The sequence below is a fragment of the Mirounga angustirostris genome, unplaced genomic scaffold, assembly GCF_029215605.1.
Source record: "Mirounga angustirostris isolate CCGP_5_RB_7025 unplaced genomic scaffold, mMirAng1.0.hap1 SCAF_13, whole genome shotgun sequence".
Classification (NCBI taxonomy): domain Eukaryota; kingdom Metazoa; phylum Chordata; class Mammalia; order Carnivora; family Phocidae; genus Mirounga; species Mirounga angustirostris.
In genome coordinates, this window is record NW_026991721.1 from 51,580,006 (window position 1) to 51,601,228 (window position 21,223).

A 21,223-nucleotide genomic window follows, 5' to 3' on the forward strand; every position below is an offset into this window, starting at 1 on the left:
TCGTCTTTACGATGGACACTTGGGCTGCTTCCATAATTTGGCTCTTGTAAATAATGCTGCTATAAACATAGGGGTGAGTGTATCTCCTTGAATTAGTGTTTTTGTATTTGGGGGGTAAATACCCAGTAGTGCAATTACTGGATCGTAGGGTGGTTCTGTTTTTAACTTACTGAGGAGCCTCCATACTGTTTTCCACAGTGGCTGCACCAGTTTGCAGTCCCACCCACAATGTAAGAGAGTTTCTTTTTCTCCACATCCTTGCCAACACTTGTCGTTTAGCATGATCCATCTTAGAGTAGCCAACAAACTACTGCATATTAGAGCTCAAGGAGTATAGTTAGTAATTCTTGAAGATCTTGAAGTGAGGCCAGAGCCTCCTCCGTACCCTGGGTATTATTTTAGCATCTTCTCTCTCCTGAGCTCCTTGGCAGGAGTCTCACAGTAGTCGCATGTCTAGCTCTGTATAATGAAGACTTCCCAGAGTTCCAACCAACTGTTCTTTACCTCTTCCCCACCTTCTCTCTACCACAGTTTTGGGTGAGGCTGCCCCACCTTTTTAAGTATTTTGTAAATACTGAAACTTCTCATAATCCGTGAGTTTCCCCAGTAACCCAACAGCAGAACTATTTTAAGTCCTGGGTCCTCTCTGGGATTAAATGACACCCAGGGGAATGCTTTTGGGAAATCTTCAATCCCTGGTGGTGGAATATTATTGGGGTTGGGAGGGTGGTGTCTTCAAACAGCTCTTTCCTCTCTAGAAAGGGTTGGTGCCTTACAGGTCAGGACCAGACCCCTTCTTCTGGAAATCTGACAGCAGGGAGGGCTGTGGTGGAGCCATGCAGTCCACCCAGATGCCTTCTGGTGACCTTGGTCCTTTCCCCCAGACACAGTGAGTGGGAGAGCCAGGAGTGGAGGAGGGTGGGAAGGAAAGAGGCCTTTCTCAGGGACCTCACCCTTTCTCTCTCCTCATACTTGGGAGGACCATCTCCTCCCTTGTTCCCTCCCCTACCTTTTGCTCTCTGGTTTTTTGTTGTTGTTTTTTTTTTTGACAGAGCTCAGATCTCTCAGCTCCTCTGGGGGATCCTTATTGGAAGCTTAGAGCAAATGTGGGAGGTAAAATGCAACTTCTCCCCACGCTGACACAAGTCCCTTGAGGAGCAAAGAACAGAGTGTAGACTGACCCGGGCCCCAGCCCAGAGGCGGAGGCTGCTGTCTGAATCACCCACCCTTTTTTTCCACTGAGACAATGAGGAAAATAAACATCCAGACCAGTTTCCAGCCAGATCTGAAATCCTCATGCCTTTTTTTTAAAAGAAAAATGTTATTCTAAATAACCCAGAAATATCAGGCGTTCCTCCTCAATCTTTTGTTTGTTTGTTGTCTTTTGTCTACAGCTGGGTCTGGTTACCCCAAGAGTAGGCTTTGAGTTGGGACTTGAACTCCAGAAGATCCTCCCCCTGACACCCCTGCAGGCTCCAGCCTTGGCCTGCAGGAAAGCCCAAGCCCCACTGGAGGAGAGGGTGGCAGGGAGAAAGCCGACCCTCTCTTCTTCATTCTAAGCCTTGATCCTTCTTCCTGTTTTCCCCTTCATACCAGACACTCCCCCTCACCAATCCAGGCCACCAGCATGGATTAGGTCTGGTGTTATGGGCCAAAACCCACAGACTGCTAGAAAGGAGAGCGTCTCATCCCAACTCTTCAACCCCAGAAGCCTTTGACAGCTCACAAACATCTCTTGAGGTGTCCCCCCTTTTTTGTTCTTTGGGTGCTTCTGATTATCTCTGGAGAAGGAAGGTAATAAAGTAGTGTTGAATGGGTCCCAGACCAGATTCCAGAGCCCAGTCTAACTAATTTTTTGCTAGAGGTAGAATTAGGACTTTGACTTTAGGGGTAAGGTCACCTTGGACCTTGGGAGATCCTGATTCTGATTAAACATTCACTTATGTACAGCTCTGGGTAGGATTCTGAGCTCAACAAAATCTGTAGGTACTGTCATCTCTCTTTGGGATCTGAATTGGGAATCAAAGTCCTGGTTTTAAATTTCAGCTTTGTTCCTGATTCAGTGTGTTGATCTCAGTTTTTTCAGCTAAAGTTTGAGGACCAAAACGGTCATTTTCAACCTTTTTTCTTTGCATTAACTGTATCCCGCGTGGAACATAACATATGAGACAGGTGCGAGGAAGCCACCTTGAAGAGTGCCAGGGAGAGAGAGTCTGGTGCTGCCAGCTGCAGCCGGACCCACAGGGCCTGCCCTCCCCCTCTCCCATGGTGGCCCAGGAAGGCTGAACACAGGGTGGAAATACGGGTGTGCTGCAGAGATTTCAAAAGAGGGGATGCAGATCACTGCTGAGCTATGGAAATCATGCTCCATCCACAAGAAACATGAAAACCATGAGGAAGGTGTAGTCGGTTTCATAAAACTAAATGTAGTCAGATTTTACAACTTCCCTTCATCCTGAGGTTCTCTTTGTATGGGTGCGCATTTCTGTTAAAGTATTCGTGTGTGTGTGTGTGTGTGAGAGAGAGAGAGAAATGACTGTCATGGTAAATAACGGTTTTTCCGTATTTGACGTAATTAAAAAGTGGTAGCCCTATGTGTTGGTTTTTGAAAATACACAAACAAAGAGGCAGTGCTTTAACTTAGCCACAAAAGGGAAAGTCTGGGAAACAGTGATCTAGAAGTGATGCTGGTGTCAGGACCACCTGATCCCTGGCCTCTGTGTCTGTATTCACGGACAGAGGCCTTTGAACTCTTCCTTCAAGTTCAGGCCCACAGTGCGCCCCAGCATAGAGTCCGAGCTCTGCGATTCCGTGTCCCTTTTGCTCCGTTCTCACCCTAATGTTACGTGTAAGCTAGGGTTAACCCTGGGATTTTGCCTGCTATTCCAGCTCTTAAGTTACTTGCCTGTTAATCTGCCTGTAGTCTCTAATTCCACCTAGGACTGTACCCGTCCTGCTTTTACTTAGCCCCTCACAGAGACCACAGTCTTACCCAAACCCTTAACCCAGTGGCTGGCGCCCCACCCACCCAGTGGCAGACTGCTGGGTTACCAGTGGTCTGTCTACCTGAATTTCTTTTTTTTCCTTTTTTTTTTTTTTTTTTTTAGATTTTATTTATTTATTTGACAAGAGAGAGACAGCGAGAGAGGGAACACAAGCAGGGGGAGTGGGAGAGGGAGAAGCAGGCTTCCCGCAGAGCAGGGAGCCCGATGTGGGGCTCGATCCTAGGACTCTGGGATCATGGCCTGAGCCGAAGGCAGATGCTTAACAACTAAGCCACCCAGGTGCCCCTGTCTACCTGAATTTCTGAAGAAGATCTGCTTCTGCTTTCTCGGCACATGCTTCCTCCTTCTCACAGACTCTACTCCACATTTCTAGGTGATACCCAGTTTCTCTTTCTGTTCTCTCAGTCAGCCAGGTGCTGTTCTTGGGACGGGTGCTGGGGAGGAGCATGACACATGGAGCATAAGTTCTCTGTGACTTGTGAGCCTTGCCGTGTTCTCTAGTTTATGTTCTTTCCTCCAAACTACCCTTGGGGCTCTTCCCAGTGACTGCCCACCTCCTCTGTGTCTAGTTCCCGGTCCCAGGCCCCCCAGTTTTCACCAAGACTCATCTGCTTTTAACTGAACCATGCCTGGCTATGTGCCAAGATATGTTTAGCAGATAGAAAAAATTTGAGGTTAACCTCAAGTACGGAAAAAAATTTTTTTTTTGAATTTAACTTCAGTATCATGTTCTCATCTGGCCACTGATAGAGACTGAAGTTTTAATCAACTTCAGATAAAATGAGTCAATAGGATTTTCTCAGTTAATTCAGATTTTTCTCTCTTTCTCTGTCTCTCTCTTTTACATAAATAGAATTATACATACCGGATTTTTCCCTCAGCTTTATCGAGGTATAATTGGCAAACTGTCTGTATTTACAGTGTACATAGTCATGACTTGGTATTGGCATACATTGTGAAGTGATCGCCACAATCGGGTTGATTAACACAGCCATGACCTCAGAAGTCAGGTTTCTCTTGCTTTCTCCAGGGGCTGCTGTTCAAGTTCCCAGAGGCTCAAGGAGCTGGAAACGGTTCTTTGAGGCCAGAACACAAAGTTTGGGAATTGGGGGAAGGGGATGTGTGAGATGCTTGAGGGTGAGAAACGACTGTCATCTTTCTGATGCCACATTCTAGAGACACATGGTAGCTGCCCAGGGAATATTCAGATGGTTTAGTTGCTGTATTTGGTTATGACTTTGTAAATAGTTACACACAATTACGTTTGAAAAACTCCCAACTTATTTGTAAATATTCTTGTTTTGAGAAATTCACTGTTGAGAAGGAAAAAAGGAAGCTTCAAAAACATTCTAACCTTATTCACAGGACATAGAGAATAAAATTCCCTTTATGGAAATAATGATATAAAGCACAACAGTGAACAAAAATAAAGAAAATTAAAAGAAAAACCTCAAGATGAATGATGTACTTACTAGGCTAAAGAGACAGGGTGTGCCAATGACCTAAACTTCATTTTACATATCTATCATTTGTTTATTGTTTGCTTTTATTCCCCACCTCCTTACCCCTTTTGTAGATGAAGTCAGTGAACAAAATTCCTCATGGCTGGTGAATCATATTAGCCAAAACACTCAGCCAAGACAGAGAAGGGAATAGATTTCATAGAATGAGAAAATTCTAGAATATGAGGTCTTGAAATGCCCTGAGAGAAGGTTTAGTTCCAGACTCCTTAAATAACAGACTATCAAGAGATCAGGGGAGGGGAGCTAATTTGCTCAAGATCATACAGCTAACTGACAAGGCTAGAATTGGCACCTGGGTTTCTTGGCTTCCTGCTTGTGTTCTAGATGATATTGATGATGATACCATCTTGAATTTACATGAGGCCATATGATTTATAAAGTGCTTTTATATATACACTGGTTTAGAAGGCCAGTTTAGTTCAAAGAACATAGGTCTTGGCATCATATAAATACACAAACTCACAACATGGATGAGTTCAATCTTAACACGAGTGAGTTAATTTACTTTTCTGAGCCTCAGTTTTTGCATCAGTAAAATAGAAACGAGACATTCTTCACAAGATCATTATGAAGATTAGATAGGAGCCCACTTCAGTTACATAGCATAGTACACATTGAATATCACTTAAATGTATGGCCCATAAATTATCACTGCCTTCCCAGTGATCTTCACAGCAGCCCTTTGAGTAGGTGGACCAGGCTATTCTTCTGTCCCCCATACCAAAACATCCCAAGTAACCCTATCTCTATTTCACCCAAACTCAAGAACATTTTTTTACTGTTTGTGATTATAAGTTTATGAAATAAACCTTGCTGACTTCCTGGTTTGAGATACATTACACTTAATTTATTGAGGTGCTCAAAAACAAAGGTGTCTCTTTAAGTGTACTACTACTATTAATTATAAAAGCTAATATTTACGTAGAGCTTACTGTGTATAAGGCAGCATTCTAAGCGTTTCACAGATCTTCACTCCTATGATCCTACAAAGTAGATCCCTGTTATTCTTCTCATTTTACAGAGGAAGAAACCAGGGCACAGAGAGGTTCCGTAACTTACTAGTAAGTAAAGGAGCTGAGATTCAGACCAGACATTCTGGTCCCAGCATCCTGAAATTCTAGATGGAGTTCTTGCCTCAGGTCATCACGGTCCCTGTACCAGGTCTTAGGACGTGCCCAAAGACCCGGGAAAGACCCGCCACTGCCTTTGCTCTCTCGCGATGACTGTCTCTGGTTCTGCCAGTTGTAGGTGCTCTCCTTAGACTCCTTTAAGAAGGCATCACACAGAGTTCTTGCTGCTTTTAATTTAAACATAAGCCGGATTTTCTTCACTGACCTAAACCATCACTTCAGTCTTCTCTGAATCTAGGACAGATGTTCTTACGCCCACTAGAGTCCACGTAATTATAAACATAGCTGAGAGGCCAGCTGTGGGCTTGGCCATTAGTGAATACATTTTCCCCTAAAATTCATCAGAGCAATGGCCCCCTGGACAGAGGCACCAAGGACATATTTCTCAGATGATTGGTGATCTGAGTGTAAAAGGCTTTGGACGGAGGGAACAGAGACCTGGCTTCTAATTCTGGGTCTGTGGTTTTGCTTGCAGTATGAACCTGGGCCAATCATTTATTCCTCAAGCACTGTTTTAGACCCTGAGTGTGTGAGCTCAGGTTCTCTGAGAAGCAGCTGCAGGATGAGTTAAGACCTGCAAGAGATTTATTGGATGAGACACCTGTGAGGGATCATGGGAAGGAGCCAGAGAAGGGGGCAAAGCCTACAGTGGGGTGCAGGGCTGACACCTGTGACAGAGAGAAGGCAGGAAGCAGGATCAGACTGCAGTGCAGTTCTAGGACAGTTTCCTCCAGATCAGTGAAGGTTATCGAGCCAAGGTCTCCCATGAAAGGAGTCCCGTGTCTCATAGGAACAGGCCTGTATTAGTACTCCTGCCATTCCTTTGACACTGGATGAGAACAGCCCTGGGGAGTGGAGGGATGCAGAAGGCCAGCAGCTGGGGCTGTCAGTCAGTTATGCTGCCCACATCAGGAGACCGAGAGGCAGATTTTTATGGTTAACCCACTGAACCAACAGTGGTGAACAGAACATGTGAGGTTCAAACTCTTCAAGGAGCTGACAGTCAAGTGGGAAGAGACAGATGAAAAACAAAATGTTTAAGTGGTAGCAATAAGCACTTTGATGAAGAGAAGACAAAGTAACGTGATAAGGAGTGACTAGAAACTCAGGTCAGGTGATCAGGAAAGGCCTCTCTGGGCCTTGGTCTCTTTATTAGTCGTATTAAAATAGTTTTTTTTTTCATTCCACTGGTATTTGTGTAGCACTTATAATTTATAAGTATATGCTCCTCCTTTACCCTCACATCAAGCTGCATAATAGGATGGCCCTTCAACTTAATGTGAAAAAGACTTGAGTTTGAGTCCTGGTTTGGCCATTTCCTAAGAGCTCTGTAACGCTGAGTGAAGTCATTTCATTTCTCTGAGTCTTAGTTTCTTCTTATGTGAAATGAATATGGAAAGATCACTGCCCTGCCAACTTTTCAGGGCCATTATAAATGTCAAAGTTGTTGAGAACAGCCTACAACTGGAAAATAAAAATAAAACTTTCTTTTACAAAAAACAAAACACTTAGGAATCAATTTAACAACAACAACAAAAAAATACAAGATCTCTATACAAACAATGGCAGAACATTGCCAGGAGAAATTCAAGAACACCCAACAAAGGGAGAGAGATACGATGTTGTGAGGTAGAACATTCAATATTGTTACTATGTTATTTCTCCCCAGACTGATCTATAGATTCAGTCCAATCTCTGTCATAATCCCAGCATGTTTTTTTGTATTAATTATACCAAAGCAAATGAGAAGGTACTATATACACATATGAAAACATTACTGTTTTTTTTTTTTAAAGATTTTATTTATTTGACAGAGATAGCAAGAGAGGAAACACAAGCAGGGGGAGTGGAGAGGGAGAAGCAGGCTTCCCGCTGATCCCAGGACCCTGGGATCATGACCTGAGCCAAAGGCAGACACTTAACTAACTGAACCACCCAAGCGCCCCAAAACATTACTGTTTTATCAAAGAATATGTCAATAATAATTCTGACCCTTTCCAGTCATAAGTTGGACTTTTTTGAGAACTTCAGGGAATGATGTTAGATTATTAGATGAAAGCTCTTTTCACTTTCCTTACAAGTAGAAAAGTCCACTCGAGCTTATAATATTTATTGTTCTTCCAATTTGATGTATTACTAGAAAAAACACTGAACTGAAAAACAAGAGAGTAACGTTCTTGCTCAGGCCTACCAATCAGTCACTGGTAAGAAAATCACTTGGTTTCTCTGGACCTTAGATTTCTTATCAGTAAAATAAAATTTTGAACTAAATGATCCCTTGGTCATTTCCAGAACTGTGCATCTGTGATATGGAAGAAGAATAAATCATTAAGGATCAGCAAGAACAATCTGGTGATTTCTTTCCAAGCCTGGTTCAATACAAGTTTATCATGTTACTCTCTTGAACCATTTAATTCTATAAGCTAGGCAGCAATTAGCATGTTGTTTGTGACCAAGATGTACTAAAATGAAAAAGAATATGATTTCTTATAATAATAATACTAATGCAATCTCCAAACTGGCTTTTCTTATGATTTCTCCTCTTGATTTTTTCTTTTTCTTTTTTTTGGGGGGTGGGTAGAGGGGTGCAGAGGGGAAGGGAGAGAGAGAATTATTTTAAGATTTATTTATTTATTTTAGAGAGAGAGAGCATGCATGAGCAGGGAGATGGGTAAAGGGAGAGGGAGAGAATCCCAAGCAGATTCTCCACTAAGCGTAGAGCCCAACACAAGGCTTGATCCCATGGCCCATAAGATCATAACCTGAGCCACAGTCACAAGTTGGACACTTAATCAACTGAGCCATGCAGGCACTCCAGGAGAAAGAATCTTAAGCAGGCTCCATGCCCAGTGTGGAGCCCTACTTGGGGCTCAGTCTCACAACCCAGATTATGACCTGAGCTGAAATCAAGAGCCAGATGCTCAACTGACTGAGCCACCCAGGCGCCCCTCCTCTTGATTTTTTCAAAGCACAAGTTTGGGACTCATTGGTTTTGGTTTCAGCTTCTATCTCCTTAATGATGAACTTAAATTAGATGGTAATATTTTGAAAGAGGACGTGATTACACAAACCAGAATGAGAACTTCTAGTCCAGGGATTGGCAGACTTCCTCTATAAAAGGCCAGATAGTAAATATTTTAGGTTTCACCACCCTTCTGTTCTCTCACAAGTGCTCAACTTCACTCTTGTGGCATATAAGCAACCATGAATAGTATGTAAATGAATAGGCATAGCTGTGTCCCAATAAAACTTTATTTATGAAGACAGCCAGTGGACCCAATTTGACTTAATGGTCCACAGTTTGCCACCCCCTGTTCTAGTGTAATAATATACCTTGGCGGGCCTTCCGAGACACATGTGCATGTGGTCTCAGATGTTGGCCCTTCTAGAGGTGTTAAAAAAACAGCACTTCTTTTTGGATGCCAGCAGAGAAAACCTAGAGTTGCTGAGGCATCAAGATACGAGGCTGGAAGAGTAGGGAAGCTACACATGTGAAGCCAGGAGGTCGTTGTGACGCCAGGACTAGAGACAGCAGCTAAGGAAGAGCTGCTGGTTACACGTTGGTCCAGCCAGGCTGTTTGCCTCTGGGGTCTTCTAGTCACCACACAAAGGCCAGCTGAGGCCATTTGCACTCTCTGGCACCAGTCCTGGCTCCAATCAAACCCTGAAGGTCTGTGAACACAAAGCTGACGCTCTTCTCCCACATCGGGTCGCCTCCCACGATGGAGTGCTGGGGGAGTGCTTCCCTCTGTGGGGCACTGATGTGCAGGGACTGTGGCGTCCCTCTGCTCCCTAGGACAAGCCCTACAGGCTGCTGTTTCACATCATGTACAAGTTAGGACTCTTAGATCCACATACTGTCCTTAGGTTCCATAACTAGTGAGCTGGGATTCAGATTTCAAAATCCACATTCATTCTCTCTACCCCACTACCTCTCCTGAAGCCAGAGTTGGGCTTCACGTAATGCTCAGATCTCCTAATTCCCTCAGCGAGCTAGGGCTGTGAGAGTCCCAGCCTCCCCACCCAGAGTAGAACAGTTTCAGGTATTGTTCTGGTGATTTTTGCGACTGCTGATGATTCCTTTTTTTTTTTTTTTTCAAGATTTTATTCTTAAGCCATCTCTACACCCAGTGTGGGGCTGGAACTCACCAGCCCGAGATGAGGAGCTGCAGGCTCATCAGATGATTCTTGATGAGCTCCTTCCGTTATAGTGTCTGACAGTCATGTTCACACCGTTTGCCAGTTGTCCCTTAAGTGAAAGTCATTGTAAAAAAAAAAAAAAAAAAAGCAGGGAAAGTTCACCTCTTATAAAGCTGGTTAGCTTAAAAATATAGTGATATGTCGTTGCTGTTTTTGTGGGACGGTCACAAGAGTCAAATACATCATTGCTGTGTGAGCTTATGGTACCCCCTGGATGGATTGATTCCTATGGGACTACTGTTAGGTTCCCAAAGTTCCTCAGGGGAAGGGAGAAGTGCTTCCCTGAAGAGAAATACGGTTTTTCTAACTGAAGTAGCAGTAGAGCAAGGACAAGACCCATTCTTTCTGCTGGGCCTGCAGCTCCTGGCAGAGTACCTACAGTCTGTGCTCCTGACACTAAATGACAAGAATGCTTCATTCCAAATATGAATTAACTCCTTGAGAGGGACCACCCGGCCAACCCAGCCCCACTCAAGGGAGCAGGAGTGAGTTCTGTGACAACTAAGGTGTACCATAGGTGCAGCAGGTAAGGGGAGAACAAAACTTGGAACCCGATCTTTCTAAAACCAACAGGACAAGGCCTGGCTAAATATAGGCTAGCTGTCCTAAAACAGACACACGCAAGGCAGAAAACCTCACAAAGTGATAACAGTTCCTCCCAGCCTTCAAAAACAGTTTACATTTGGATCCTGGAGCTATCCATTCATTCTTCTGACCCAAGGAAGAATAATCGACCGCCGTGGTGTGTTTATCCAACACCTTGTTCTCAACCAGACCTTTGCTAGGCACAGAGCATTGCACTAAACACTGTCAGAGAAACAGAGATGGGCCAGATCCTGGCGTCTACCAGCTCACCGTCCCCTTCCATGTGACAGACTCATGAACTCCATAGAGAATAAGCTGCAGGACGAAGTACTGTGAAAGGTTTAGAGGAAGGCGTGATTCATTCTCACTGGAGGCCTTATGGAAAGCCTGGCATTTGCTCTAATAATGTGAGGGGCCCCAGGGCAGAGGAGGTTATGTAAGGGTGTGTGACCAGAGACTGTGACATAACTTTCAGCTACAGTGACTCTCTTTCCCCTGCACCCTTCACAAAATCGATTTCTGCTAAAGTATACTGAGAGATCCTCTGTGTCAAGGTCAGGATGTTCTGACTTGGCTCTCAGAGCCCTGGGCGGGGGTGGGGTGTTCTTTCTCAGATCCTTCCCCAGAAGGGGGATGCATGGGCAGCCTAGTCCCTGAAAAGTCTCCCAAGGGTCTCGTGTTACTGCCTGTCTCTGCCTCCCCTTTTTTCTTCCTCTGCTTTATAGTTTCTATAAACACTAGGAGATGTATTTTTGAACTTGGGGAATTATTTATACCAGTCTTTAGTAGTTTGATCCAGTGAATGTTTACTTACCATGCAAATGTAACATAATAAACTCATAACAAAATAACAGCCCTGCCAGCCAGTGTCCTGGTGATTAGATCCTCTGACTGGATTGCCCCTCACCTCCCCCACAGGTTACGGAGATTCCATCTTTGTTCACACTGATATATACTGATACATCTTTCCTGCAGTGCAGTGGATGGACTCCCACACTAGGAGATCTGAATTCTTATTCCAGGATTGAGGTCTGACCTGCTGTGTGGCCTTGGACAAGTAGCCTCACCTTTCTGGGCCACAGTTTCTCCAACCGGAAACGAGAAGCTTTGGGAGCGTGGGAAGGACAGTGGTGATAAATGAGCAGTTAGACTCTGGGGCCCCTTCCAGTTGCCGTATTATGTGAGTTATTGTGTCAAGTGAAGCTATTTTGTGTTTGGCTTTAAATTTGTGAATAATTCCTCTAATTGTGATGTGTGTCAGGCGATTTTGAGGATTATTCATTTTTATTTATTTTTTTTTTTTAAGATTTTATTTATTTATTTGACAGAGAGAGAGACAGCGAAAAAGGGAACACAAGCAGAGGGAGTGGGAGAGGGAGAAGTAGGCTTCCTGCGGAGCAGAGAGCCCGATGCAGAGCTCGATCCCAGGACCCTGGGATCATGACCTGAGCCGAAGGCAGACGCTTAACGACTGAGCCGCTCAGGCGCCCCATTGAGAATTATTCATTTTTAAATGATTGCTTGTGACTGTGAGTTAAACTGACCTCAAGCTCTCGATCCAGTCTAGCCCTCAGCCCCTGTCAGCCTGTGTTTGGTTTTCGAGCTCTCCACCCTCTGGTCCTTGTTTCTCTGTCAGCTTTCTGCAGGGACCACTTACCCCATAGAATCCTACACCCTTCTGTTTTCAAAAGTCTTTCATCAATCGTCTTCTCTCCTTTAGAACCCTTAGGATATTACCGCCATTACACTTCTGGGTGTCAGGCCAACAAGCATTTACTAAGTATTTAATAATTACAGTTTACCCATTTGCCATCTCATCAGATCCTCAAAAGAACCTTGTAAGGTGGGTGTTCTCTTCGGTGTTTGACAGCATAAAAAAGGAGGTGAGGTACAGAGAGAGTAAAAGTTGTGTATGAGGCCCTGTAGTAGGATAGTGTCAGAACCCATGTTTCTGAACCTACCTTACATGTTGTGCCTTTTGGAGTTGGCTGTAGGCAGATGATATGAAAAGCCAGTGAGAACAAGGGTGGTTTCCAATTTGTAATTTTGATTATCCAAAAAAAACGATTTTTGGAAGAATTTGTTTTTTCATTTGGCTTTTCAGGCTTGCTTTGCCCCTGATTTTTCAGTTGACCCCAACCCTTCTACCTCTGCCTTGGGATTAAGAACCAGAGATTGTTAAAAGCTAAACCAGTGGATCTTATCTAAATCCCTGTGTAAATATGACTCATTAGGTCTTACACCGAACAGCTCTCATGTTTCCAAAGATGGCTTTGATGTGTATCCCCTCTCTCATCCAAGTTCTTTCTTTTTTGAATAGAGAAAATGAGGCCCAGGAAGGTGAAATGGCATTCCCAAGGTCACTCAGCCAGTTGACAGCAGAGCTTGGCCTAAACCCTCGTTCTGTTATTTGACTCTGCCCCTCATAAAGCTAATACCGTTCACCACATAGGGATCTTGTGGGAACTCTACATGGATGAAAAGAATTGGCTTTGGAAGAAAGTTTGATCTATTTCACAGGCTCTGCCACTTTCTAGCTGTGTGACCCCAGAGCTCATTACTAACTTCTCTGAGCTTCAGTTTCTTCATCCAAAAAGAAGGGGAAAAAATGGAAATAATACCTGCCTCACAGAGTAGACTAGAGGCATGTAGTAGGTGCTTAATAAATGGCAGCAGTGATTATTAATAGTCTCTATTGTCCTTTTTGTTCTCCTTCCACATATAACATCATACAGGGTATAGTTGGGACTAAAACAGAGACAACAGTTACCTTGCAAGCATTCACTGTTGCTTGGAAAGCAACTCCATACCTCTTGGCCAATTTCAATATCCCAGCAGTTCCATGTGTACTAAGAAGTAGAAGCAGTAAGAATGGCAGGCACTATGCTAAATGCTTGATATGAATGATCTCAAACTTTGCAGCAGCCCTGGAAAATTATTTTCCCCGTTGAACAGGTGAAGATCAAAGAGGTTTATGTAACCTGTCTAAGGCCATAAAGCGAGGAGTTAGCAAAAGCAGGCTTTGAATCCAGCCTGGGCTCCAGCATGTGATTCGGTCTACCACTTCATGGGTTCTGACACCCACTGAGGCTTGGGTGGGGATTTGGGGGGGGAAAGGATAAAGATAAAAAGGGCATTAAGATAAAGGAACCCGTCATTATTTGGCCAGTCATCTTTTCCAGAAACTCCCGCCAACCGCCCCTTTCCTGCTCCTGTTATCACTAGCCAGTTGATGGCTGGGCTGGGCTGGGCTGGGCCCCTCTACTAAAATCCTTCAGAGCTTTCCTGTTCTAGAGTTTTGCAAGAAGATGGGCGGAGTGTTTGTGTGCTGGGCAGCCTTCCCAGGGGTGATTGTGGAAAGGAAGGGGAGTGATTTTTAGGGCCCTAAAAAGAAGCCAGGGAGAAGAGGAAAAAATAAAACCCTGTTTAAAAGAAAACAAATTTGACTCAAGCATTTTCTGGCATTATCTTTAGTCTAGACTTGGAGATGGAAGCCCAGGCCAGAAGTCTGGAAATGTCCATTTTCTTCTTGCTGTATAACTGCCCTTCCTAATGACCCAAGACACATCATTACAACAGCCTGATGGCCACATACCAAAAACAGCCCAGCCGCACATAGCGTAATGTCTTTTTTCATTCTTTTCTTCCCTCAAGGGGTACCCAGGCAATAAAAACAAATCCTATGCACGTTTTATGCGAGTGTGCGCATTTGTTTTCACACCAATATCTCGTTCATCTTTTACACTTTGGGTCTTTTGACCCCAAGGAGTTCTTGCTATTTTGTTTTGCTGAAATACCCACTGCCTTGCTATGATTGTGGAGTAAAGCCCTGAGCATTGGGGTTGGAGGAGGTGCAGGGAACTGAAGGTAGGAAAGGGAGAGTGTCCCTTACTCAATCTACTTTAGTAAGGACTTGGTATTTACTGAGTGTTCAGCATTCTCTTTAGAGAGGAAATAAACTAAAGGTCAGATGTATTTAATTAAACCATTCATCTCTTGCACAGACTTAATACTTCATACTTTGTGAAAGTGTTTATGCATGTGTGTGTATGTTTTTTAATTTCACTTTCATATATCGCCCATTTAAAGTCATTGTTTTTCAGTATATTCACAGGGTTGTGTACCCATCACCACCATCTAATGTTGGAACATTTTCATTACCTCAGATAGAAACCCCATACTCATTAGCAGTCACTTCTCCATCCCACCCCCATCCCCGGGCAACCACTAGTCTACTTGCTGTCTTTATGGATGTGCTGATTCTAGACATTTCACATAAATAAAATCATTACGGGCGCCTGGGTGGCTCAGTCGGTTAAGTGACTGCCTTCGGCTCAGGTCATGATCCCGGGGTCCTGGGATCGAGTCCCGCATCAGGCTCCCTGCTCTGCGGGGAGCCTGCTTTTCCCTCTCCCACTCCCCCTGCTTGTGTTCCCTCTCTCGCTGTGTCTCTCTCTGTCAAATAAATAAATAAATAAATAATCTTTTAAAAAAAATAAATAAAATCATTACAATCTGTAGCCTTTTATCGCTGGCTTCTTTCACTTAGCGTAGTTTTGAAGATCCATCCATGTTGTAGCATGTATCAGTACTTCATTCATTAGATGGCTGAATAATATTCCATTATATAGCTATATCACATTGTTTATCCAGTCTTTACCTCTGTCATCACACGATCTTCTCCTTATATATCTCTGTCTGTTTGCTGTTCTTATAAGTTACCCATCAGTAGATTAGGACCTACCCTGATCCAGTATGACCTCATGTTAACTAATTAGATCTGCAAAGACCCTATTTTCAAACAAGGTCACATCCTGAGGTTCCATGGAGACATGAGTTTTGGGGGGACACTGTTCAATCCAGTATAGACCCTAAGGAATAATTACCTACATTCAGGTAGAAATCTTTTAAAGTAGCAAGCAGAAGTGAGATTTTGGCAAGGTTTAGCACCAAAACAGCTTTGAAAGAATTTTTCTGAAGCTGCCGATCATTATGGAACTGACTGATTTCATAGACATGGCTTCATATTTATAGAATGGAATTCCAAGTGGGCCCAACTCATCGTAATCCCTACTTCATCTTATTAGCAGACCTCGAAAGCCCCTCTTATTTTGACCACAAGAAACAGGCATATTTGGTTTTGTGCTAGTGAAAATTCTTTTATTTATTCAGCAACTATATATTCAATACCCACAGTGAGCTGAGACTGTTTTAGGCACCAGGAATACAGAAATGCCTAGAACACATTTTGAGAACTTAAAAGATGCCAGATTGTCTCAACCCTTTATGCATTCCATCCTTGTGACCATCCTCTGTCAACTTGTAAATAAGGAAACTGAGGCTCAGAGAAGTGAAATGATTTCTCCAGCTCTGCAAGAGCCTGGGTCAGAGGGCCCCAGCTGTGAGAACAGGTCACTCTTCTTTTATACAGACCCACAGCTCAAAGCATGAAGTGAAGGGGGCACGCAGGGTGTAGGGGGTGACAGGCGGGATAAGTAGATTGTGACAGAATGGTCTTTCTTGTTGGACTTGGGAACCTGGACTTGATTCTAGAGGCAGTGAGGAATCAGCGGTATGGAGGGAGTATGACCTCATGCTGTGTATTTCATTATTTTATTAATCAACATGTATTTATGGAGTTGGGTCACACCCTGGGCTTGATGCCAGGGATGAAACTGTTAAGAGAAGAGACAGTATCGCCCTCACTGAGTTTACAGCCGAATGTATGGAGTGATGAGAGAGAAAGGTTACTGTCTTCCTAAAATTCTGTGTGAAACACAAGGAAGGACTGGTCAGAAACAAGGCTGAAGAAATAAGAAGATGGTTTTAAAAAGAGAGAGCTTTGTAGGTCATCCTGAGGATAACAGGGATCCACTGAAGAATTTGCAGCCAGGTGACGACATAATGACGTGGCGTGGTCGTTGAGAAGCGGAGTCCTAGATAATGCCTAGGTTTCTGGCTCAGAACCAATTGGATGGTGGCGTTGATGTACTTCATGGAGAGGGAGAACACAGGAGGAGGATCGCTGAGCTTGACCTGCCTGTGGGACGTCTGAATGGAGATGCCCAGCAGGCAGAGGGTTATAGGACAAGAGCCCAGGATAGAGAACTGAGCTAAAGACTGAGTTTCGAGAGTGTCATCACCTGGCTGGAGAACATTAGCCCAGGGGAGTCTCCTGAGTGAGTGAAGCTGTAGGAGGGTCCAGGCTGGAACTATGAAAAATGCCCCCACTGAAGGGATGGCAGAGGTGGAGGGATCCAAAAAGACTACGGGAAAGGTAGAAATGCCCCCAGAGGCTTTCTCTTAGCACCTTCCCTGTGTCTTCTCAGGCAGTAGCTGTGTTCACCCCGGCACCATGGCTACTTCATGCCCGAGCATAAACCTTCCCCCCTCTGCCATTAGAGAGTTCATCTTGCAAATCTAATGGAGTAATGAAGCCATTGATTCTGTTAACAAACATCCAGTTCACTACCAGACCTGTAATGGGAGTTCATTTTGGAGGTCAATACAGCTGTCGACGGCACTGTTCTTCCCCCGAGGCCCGTGGCTTTCTCCATTGGACGCGGGCGGAAGTTGTTCTGCCTAGCATCAGAGAAGCCTGGAGAGTAGTTAACCTGATAGAGCGCTAATGAGCTGGTGATCCTGGGGCCATGAGAAGGGTACAAAAATAGGTCAGATAACGGGGAGTAGAAACAGAAAAGATTCAAATAGCCTAGCAAGCCACCACACCACCACTGAACCATCACACCCCACCGGCTGTCACATCACCAGAAATCACATCTTTAAATCTTTATTTCTCTTGAACAAGAAGTTTCACTGTGGAATTACTGTATGCCGAACGAACATTTTTGCTTGTTCCACAAACACAGACTAAGAACTTTCTGTGCACCTGGCTTTTATTGGGTAAATCCTGGGACCATAGGCGCAACAGCCTCAGTCACTATCTTAGAGACTCATGGGCTAGGCGAGGAGGCAGAGGGACTGTGGATATAATGAAGCATGGGCCAAGTGCTATTGGCAGCCAGAAAAAGGACCGCATCCAGGAAGGTTTCAGAGAGAATATGATATCCGTGTAGGGTCTTAAAGTCCGCATGTGAGTGCCAGTAGAGTAGAAGTGAAATCCAAGGAAGAGCCGAAGCCCATAAGAAAGAGTCATAAAAGGGGCTGGTGTGCCTGAGGACTGATGAAGCTTCCGCATGCCTTGGGTCCGGGAGGAGAAAAGCAGGAAGTAGGTGAGACTGTCAAAGGCCTTTGCGTTAGGCTCAGGAACTTGGACTAGGCTTGGAGAACGAGCCAAATGAGTAATGCCCTTGGCTTGGGGGGGTAGCACTTTCAGCTGTGATCTGTCTTTAATACCCTGCTTCTTTTCTAGCACAACAGAGGGGAGTTTAAGAGGAGAGTTAAGGGGAAAAAAGATCAATTGACACAGAGTGGTGGGCATAAGAGTTGGGGAATGGGGACCATTGTTGTCCTCAAGAGGACTTGGAAGAGCGGGGTAGGAGGAGCTGGGACCAGTCTTACGGGACAGTCTGCTCCAGATACATGTGTGCTTTTATCCTTAATGCGGTAAGGCACACAGTCCAGGGTCTGACCTAGTGAGTCTCCAGGAAGCAAAGCTCATTTAACAAAGTCAGCCTGTGCTTTGATGGAGGTGATGACGCAGGAGCTTCCCAAGAGGAGGAAGGCAGTGGCACTTACTGCTCCAAGGGCTGGCCTGGCGGGAGCGCCGGAGTCCCACTCCCGTGCCGGGGCAAGCCACACCTCCCGGGATCTGGGCGAATACCGTCAAGGTTGTGACCCGGAGCGGCCCCCAGGCGACTCCAGGAGCGTCGCAGAGGCACGGGGCATCTCCTTTTCTGCCAGGCAGCCACAGTCCTCCCTCTCCGGAGGCAGGGAAGGGGCAGGTGTGTGAGGGGGAGAGAAGGCTGCTGCTGGATCATTGCCTCTGCTCATAATATCTTTTCTTCCTCTGACAGCCCACTTGGGGAGAAGGACACCTTTCTTCCCTTTTTCAGTCACAGAGCTCCTCCTTTTGTTTCCCAGACTCCCTGAGAAACCTCTCCTCCACCAGTCACGGCCCCCGCTCTTCTCCAGCCGAGCTCAGCAGCTCCAGTCAGCACCTTCTCCGAGAACGGAAGTCCTCAGCCCCATCGCACTCCAGCCAGCCCACGCTGTTCACCTTCGAACCCCCGGTGTCCAACCACATGCAGCCCGCCTTGTCCACCAGTGCGCCTCAGGAGTATCTCTACTTGCATCAGTGCATCAGCCGGAGAGCGGAGAACGCAAGGTAGGAGATAGGAGACCGCCGTGAGCACCGGTGGGTCGCACGGCCACTCACAGGGCCCGGTGGCTTGCAGTCGTACTGTTTTTAATTTTAAAGACAAGGGAGTAAAATATTTTCTCAGGCGAACAGATGTATTTATTAACAAAGCCTCATTCTTTTGCCTGGGTAAGCCTCACATTGTGCTGGTATCAGCTGTGTTGCTGTGCGGTGATAATTAGATTCCAGAGGAACCTCCCATTATCAGGAATCATGCTATAAAAATGTTTTGTTTAATCTGGGGGGGGAAGGCATTAGGGGCTAGAGTTTCAGAATTGGGGAAAAAAACACATCAATTTACTTGTTGGTAAGAAGAGTATAAAGTCTTACAATATTGAACATATCCGTATCTCACTTGTGCTCTAGGGCTGCACTGTTCTGTGTGGTAGTTAACTATCCACGTGTTTAAATTTGAATGGGCTCAAATAAGATAAAACTTGAAATGAAGTTCCTCAGTTGCACTGGCCACATTTCAAATTCCCAGTCGCCAAGTGTGGCTAGCGGCTACCCTAGCGGACAGCACAGATAAGGAAACATTTCATCACCACAGAAAGTTCTAGAGCAAGGACTCTCTGCTCTAGAATAATGGTCTTTGTAGTTCTAACACCACTAGCTCTCTCACAGGCGCGGAGTCTGTCCATATTTTTGCTGCCTTTTATTTCCGTTGTTAGGGCAAACACAAGCACAGAGGTGATGGGCTTTGCCAAAGCTAGTTCCCACTTGCTAGCATGGGCAGCAGATGACAAATCCTATTTCTCAATTAATTTAGAAATATCTAATTTGTGTTATGAAAACTAAGGCAATTAGAGAACTGACTGTATTAGTGTATCACATCATAGAACATTTTCAAGCAGAATCTTACTCGAACCAGTCAAATGCACTGAGAGAGAGCCAATATAGATCATTTCTGTCCATTTCCTAGATGAGGAAAATGAGGCTCCCAGCTACCGCGTGACAGAGGCAGGACTAGAACCCAGGGCTCTTCATCCCTGGTCCTGTGCTCCACACCGTATTACCCTGCTTCTGGGACCAGCACACAGCATGCACTCCCAGCACTCTATCTTAAGGTTGCCTCAAATACCCATTTTCCTGAGGCCGCGGGATTCATGTTTGTGAACTTTCAACTGGTTCAAACTCCGTCCACTTAGACCAGAAGAGCTGAGATCACCCAACGAGTTTGCGGCAGCGCCGTAAACAGCACTGAGGCTCCTGGATCTACACCAGACATGCAGGGTGCGGAGACTAAAAGCATTTACAGACTTGGAATCCATCAGATACAGGTCCAAATTCAGGTTCTGCCACTTTCTTTGTGATCTTGGGCCACGTACTGAACCTCCTTGAGCTTCTATTTCCTGACCTGCCGAATGGAAATAACTCCTTCTAAGGCTTCCTGATGAGCACAGTGACCCGAGCACATCCTCAGTACTCAGGAGCATTTGTTCTCCTTGGGCCCAGCCCCCCCCCCCCCCCGCCGCCACCCACCTCACACATCTTTGCCTCAGAGTAGAGAAGGTGAGGTCTTAAAATCATCGTTCTCTTGAAAGTGTACTTTCTGTTAATGCCTCTCACCCTCAGAATACATACGTAATATCTGGGGATCTGGTTAAAATGCTGACTCTGATTCAGTAGGCCTGCAGTGGGTCCTGAGATCCTGCCTTTCTGCTAAATTCCAGAGCTTGTCTATGGGTCACACTTTAAGTAGAAGGCTTTATATAATACTAACAACTACTACCACCTCCACTCCCATGATGCCGCAGGAGCAGCAGAGAACAGATATATAAATGTCTCTGCTTGAATTAGCAGTTAGGGCCCACTCTCTGCACACCCCCCTCCTCGCTAAAACCTCTGTTAATTTGCCTAGCTGAAATCCACTTCTCTGATTTCCCACAACCGTTTTTTATTCTCTCTCTCTCATGGCATTTGGAACTCTCTGCCTCATTGTATGGATATTTGTATTAATATATTGCTGCACTTTGAAGACGGGACCAAGGGCATATAGTAGGTACATAAAAAATATCCAAGCAAATCTGTGTTATATAGAGAGAACATAATAGGGGAGACAAAACTGATCTGCGGTTGGGGAAGCAGCTTTAGTGTGGGGCCCTGACCAAGCTGTGCTTTTCTCTGTGTCTGCTTTCACTTGTGTGGGTGTGGGAACAGGAGAGGGATGAGCAGGATCTTGGAGATTTTTGGAAAAAATAAGTTCAAACAACATTAACAGAATTCCCAAGTAATGGAGGGTGGGAAGGAAGCTTTCTTTGGTCTAGAAACACCATATAATTTCTGGAAGTATTGGAGTAGTTTACATGATACTAAACATACTGTAACAATTAGAAAATCCGGACACAATATAAAAAAACAACTGTTTGAAGGCACTGAAGAGCAATCACAAAGCAGACAGAAACTGAAAGAGATTTAACTCTTAAACGGAGCTAGGAGGGGGGCGCCCAGGTGGCTCAG

The 21,223-nt window shown here is 44.9% G+C and overlaps 1 protein-coding gene across 3 annotated transcripts in view; it reads left to right on the plus strand.

Moving 5' to 3' along the window:
- Positions 1-21,223, plus strand: part of GAB2 (GRB2 associated binding protein 2) — a 189,370-nt gene that overhangs the window by 145,140 nt on the left and 23,007 nt on the right. For all 3 annotated transcript variants that reach the window (XM_064576848.1, XM_045894508.3, XM_045894509.3), the window contains exon 3: positions 18,487-18,730. In XM_064576848.1, the coding sequence (XP_064432918.1) occupies positions 18,487-18,730 (244 nt within the window). The remainder of the gene's footprint in view (positions 1-18,486; positions 18,731-21,223) is intronic.